General features: G+C 38.0%; 1 protein-coding gene across 2 annotated transcripts; it reads left to right on the top strand.

Annotated features, from left to right (window-relative positions):
- Positions 1-203: 203 nt before the first annotated feature.
- LOC100255590 (cytochrome P450 714C2) lies at positions 204-2,499 on the top strand. Of its 2 annotated transcripts, none has more exons than XM_019218433.2 (5): positions 204-544; positions 740-966; positions 1,053-1,297; positions 1,422-1,755; positions 1,864-2,499. In XM_019218433.2, the coding sequence occupies exons 1-5, from the start codon at positions 268-270 to the stop codon at positions 2,287-2,289; spliced, it is 1,509 nt and encodes a 502-aa protein (XP_019073978.1). In that variant the 5' UTR covers positions 204-267; the 3' UTR covers positions 2,290-2,499. The 2 variants fall into 2 exon arrangements, with proteins under 2 accessions (XP_019073978.1, XP_002271231.1); XM_002271195.5 differs by having other exon boundaries at positions 205-544; positions 1,398-1,755.
- Positions 2,500-2,983: the final 484 nt, after the last annotated feature.

Genomic DNA, 2,983 nt, shown 5'->3' with positions numbered 1-2,983 from the left:
AAACTTCCAAATCTTCCTTTCTAGACAAGAAATATCTAATTTATAGTTTTATAACTAAGGATTTTAAACACGAAAAAAATCTTATTATCTTTATTAAATTAAATTAATTTTTTAAAAAAATTACAATTTTAGCCCCTAAATTCGGTTTGGGGGCGTGACACAAAAAGTCTCGCAGTATCCCTATATAAATGGCCTCATACTGAATGAAGAAGACAACCCAAGACCCCCAAGGAAGCAGTAGAGCGAAGGAGAGTTAGGGTTTCGGAAATGGAGGCTTTTACAGTTAAGGTGTTCATATCTCTAGCTTTGGCGGGTGTTCTTGGACTGTTCTTTCGCCTGTATAATGCCCTGGTGGTTAAGCCGGAGAAGCTGAGATCTATTCTGAGGAGCCAAGGGATCAGTGGCCCGCCACCGTCTTTTCTGCTCGGCAACATAAGGGAGATCAAGAAGTCACGGTCCACGGCAGTGAAGGACTCCTCCACCGACACCCACAACTGTGCTGCTGCTCTATTCCCCTTTTTCGAGCAGTGGCGAAACAAATATGGTAGGATTCAAATTTCATCTTTCTTCATCATCCATCCATCATCTCCATTCTCGCACAAAGTTAATTATCCGATAGCAAATTGATAACTATGATCGCCAACTTTGAACTTTGTTGGTCAAATAATTATATGAAGTCGTTCTCCATGGAATTTAATTGGCCAACAGCTAAAATTTTACCGAATGTGGTTTTTTACAGGTCAAGTGTTCATGTTTTCACTTGGTAACACACAAATATTACATGCGAATCAACCTGATATTGTTAGAGAAATTACTACATGCTCATCCTTGGACTTTGGGAAGCCCTCATACCTACAGAGAGAGTTCGGTCCTTTGCTCGGCCAGGGCATTCTAACCTCGAATGGAGCTGTCTGGGCTCATAATAGAAAAATCCTTGCTCCTGAATTGTACATGGAGAAGGTCAAGGTATGATTTACCATGTGATAACTTCTACTTTGATTCTATAATTGTGTTGTTGCTTGTTGGAAGCCTAATATGCGGATCACTTGCAGGGAATGATAGGCCTAATTACTGAGTCCGTAGACACACTGTTGAACTCATGGAGGAGTAAGATCGAGGCAGAGGGTGGAATTGCAGACATAAGAATCGACGAGCACATGAAAAGCTTCTCAGGAGATGTGATCTCAAGGGCTTGTTTTGGTGGCAGTTACACAAAAGGGGAAGAGATTTTCTTGAAGCTTAAAGCTCTCCAAGAGGCCATGTCCAAGAAAGCTTTTTCGTTTATTCCCGGAATGCGGTACCAAGCTTTCTCCTATATAACTTCATGGCTAAAATCATACCAAAATTAAAATATATATATATATATATAAATGATCGATTTTACTATATGATAACAGATATATTCCTATCAAGCGCAACAGAGATGCTTGGGCACTACAAAAGGATGTCCGGAATTTGATTCTAAAGGTAGTGAGTGAGAGAAAGGAGTTAGCTGCCCATGAAAAAGACCTGCTGCAGATGGTCCTTGAGGGAGCTAAGAAAAGCGAACTAAGCCAAGAAGCAACAGACAACTTCATTGTCGATAACTGCAAGAACATCTACTTGGCTGGCTATGAGACCACTGCGGTGTCCGCTGTATGGTGCCTCATGCTCCTGGCTGCAAATCCTGATTGGCAGGCTCGGGTTCGGGAAGAAGTAGTCGAAATCTGTAAGGGCAGAACACCAGATGCGGATATGATCCGCAAAATGAAACAGGTACTGTAATTAAGTATACACCGTTAGGTCACCAACCTAAACTCATTAGTTTATATGTTGAAGTGTTAGGTTGATGAGTCAACAATATATTTTAATTTGGATTGGCAGATGACGATGGTGATCTACGAATCACTGCGACTCTACCCGCCAGTACCGGTGATGTCGAGGGAGGCCTTAGCGGACATGAAATTCGGAGGCATCCATGTGCCAAAGGGGGTGAATGTATGGAACCTGGTGGTGACACTGCACACAGACCCGGAAAATTGGGGACCTGACGCGCTTAAGTTCAACCCTGAGAGGTTCAAAAATGGGATCACAGGTGCCTGCAAGCTCCCACACTTGTACATGCCGTTCGGGGTTGGTCCAAGGGTGTGCCTTGGCCAGAATTTGGCCATGGTTGAGCTCAAGATACTGATAAGTCTGATACTGTCCAATTTTTCATTCTCCCTTTCTCCTAATTATAAACACTCAGCTGCACTCAGGCTGTTGATAGAACCTGAGAATGGAGTCAATCTCTTGGTAAAGAAGTTGTGAAGGAAGTAGATGGGGTTGAGACGTGAAAATAAGGGAGGAGATATTGACACTTACTATTATTACAATGCAGTTTAATGTTTATTTGGCTGGCTTCCTTGCGTGTCAACCTAGAAGAGAAGCTGCTTTTTTCATACTTTTTAGCTTGTAATTGTATTCTAGTTCATACTTTAATTTCGTGTGAATGGGTCAACTTTATTGTCTATCTTTTAATTTCTTTTTTTAACCCATTCTTTTAAGCTACTTCTTTTAAGTTTTGTTGTTTTAATTTTTTCATTTTAATTTTTTTTAAACTTTTCTTCCAAAATGATGACATGAATGAGATACTGGAGTTGGAATCTACTTCCTAACTGCTTTTGAAAATGACAGAAAAATCTATTTGAACCTAAAATGTTGTTAACCCTTCTTTTTAGTACTTTATTTTTAATTATTCTTTATTTTTTAAAATAATTTTTAAAAAATAAATAAAAACAATTAAAAGATATTATCTGAAAACACTATATTTTTATTTTTTTTTTAAATTAAAAATAATTATCAACAAAGACATTAGATTTTTGTCATTTGAAAATTATTAAAAAAAAAAAGAAATAGAATATATATATATATATTATTCCAATTATAATCTCATAATTACAAGAGCTTGATCATATTCCAAATAAATTAATATTTGCTTTCCCAATTAAGTAATCTCAATTTA

Source organism: Vitis vinifera, chromosome 3, assembly GCF_030704535.1.
Source record: "Vitis vinifera cultivar Pinot Noir 40024 chromosome 3, ASM3070453v1".
NCBI lineage: Eukaryota > Viridiplantae > Streptophyta > Magnoliopsida > Vitales > Vitaceae > Vitis > Vitis vinifera.
The sequence above is the reverse complement of the archived record's forward strand: the minus strand, read 5'-3'. Positions and strand labels throughout refer to the sequence as shown.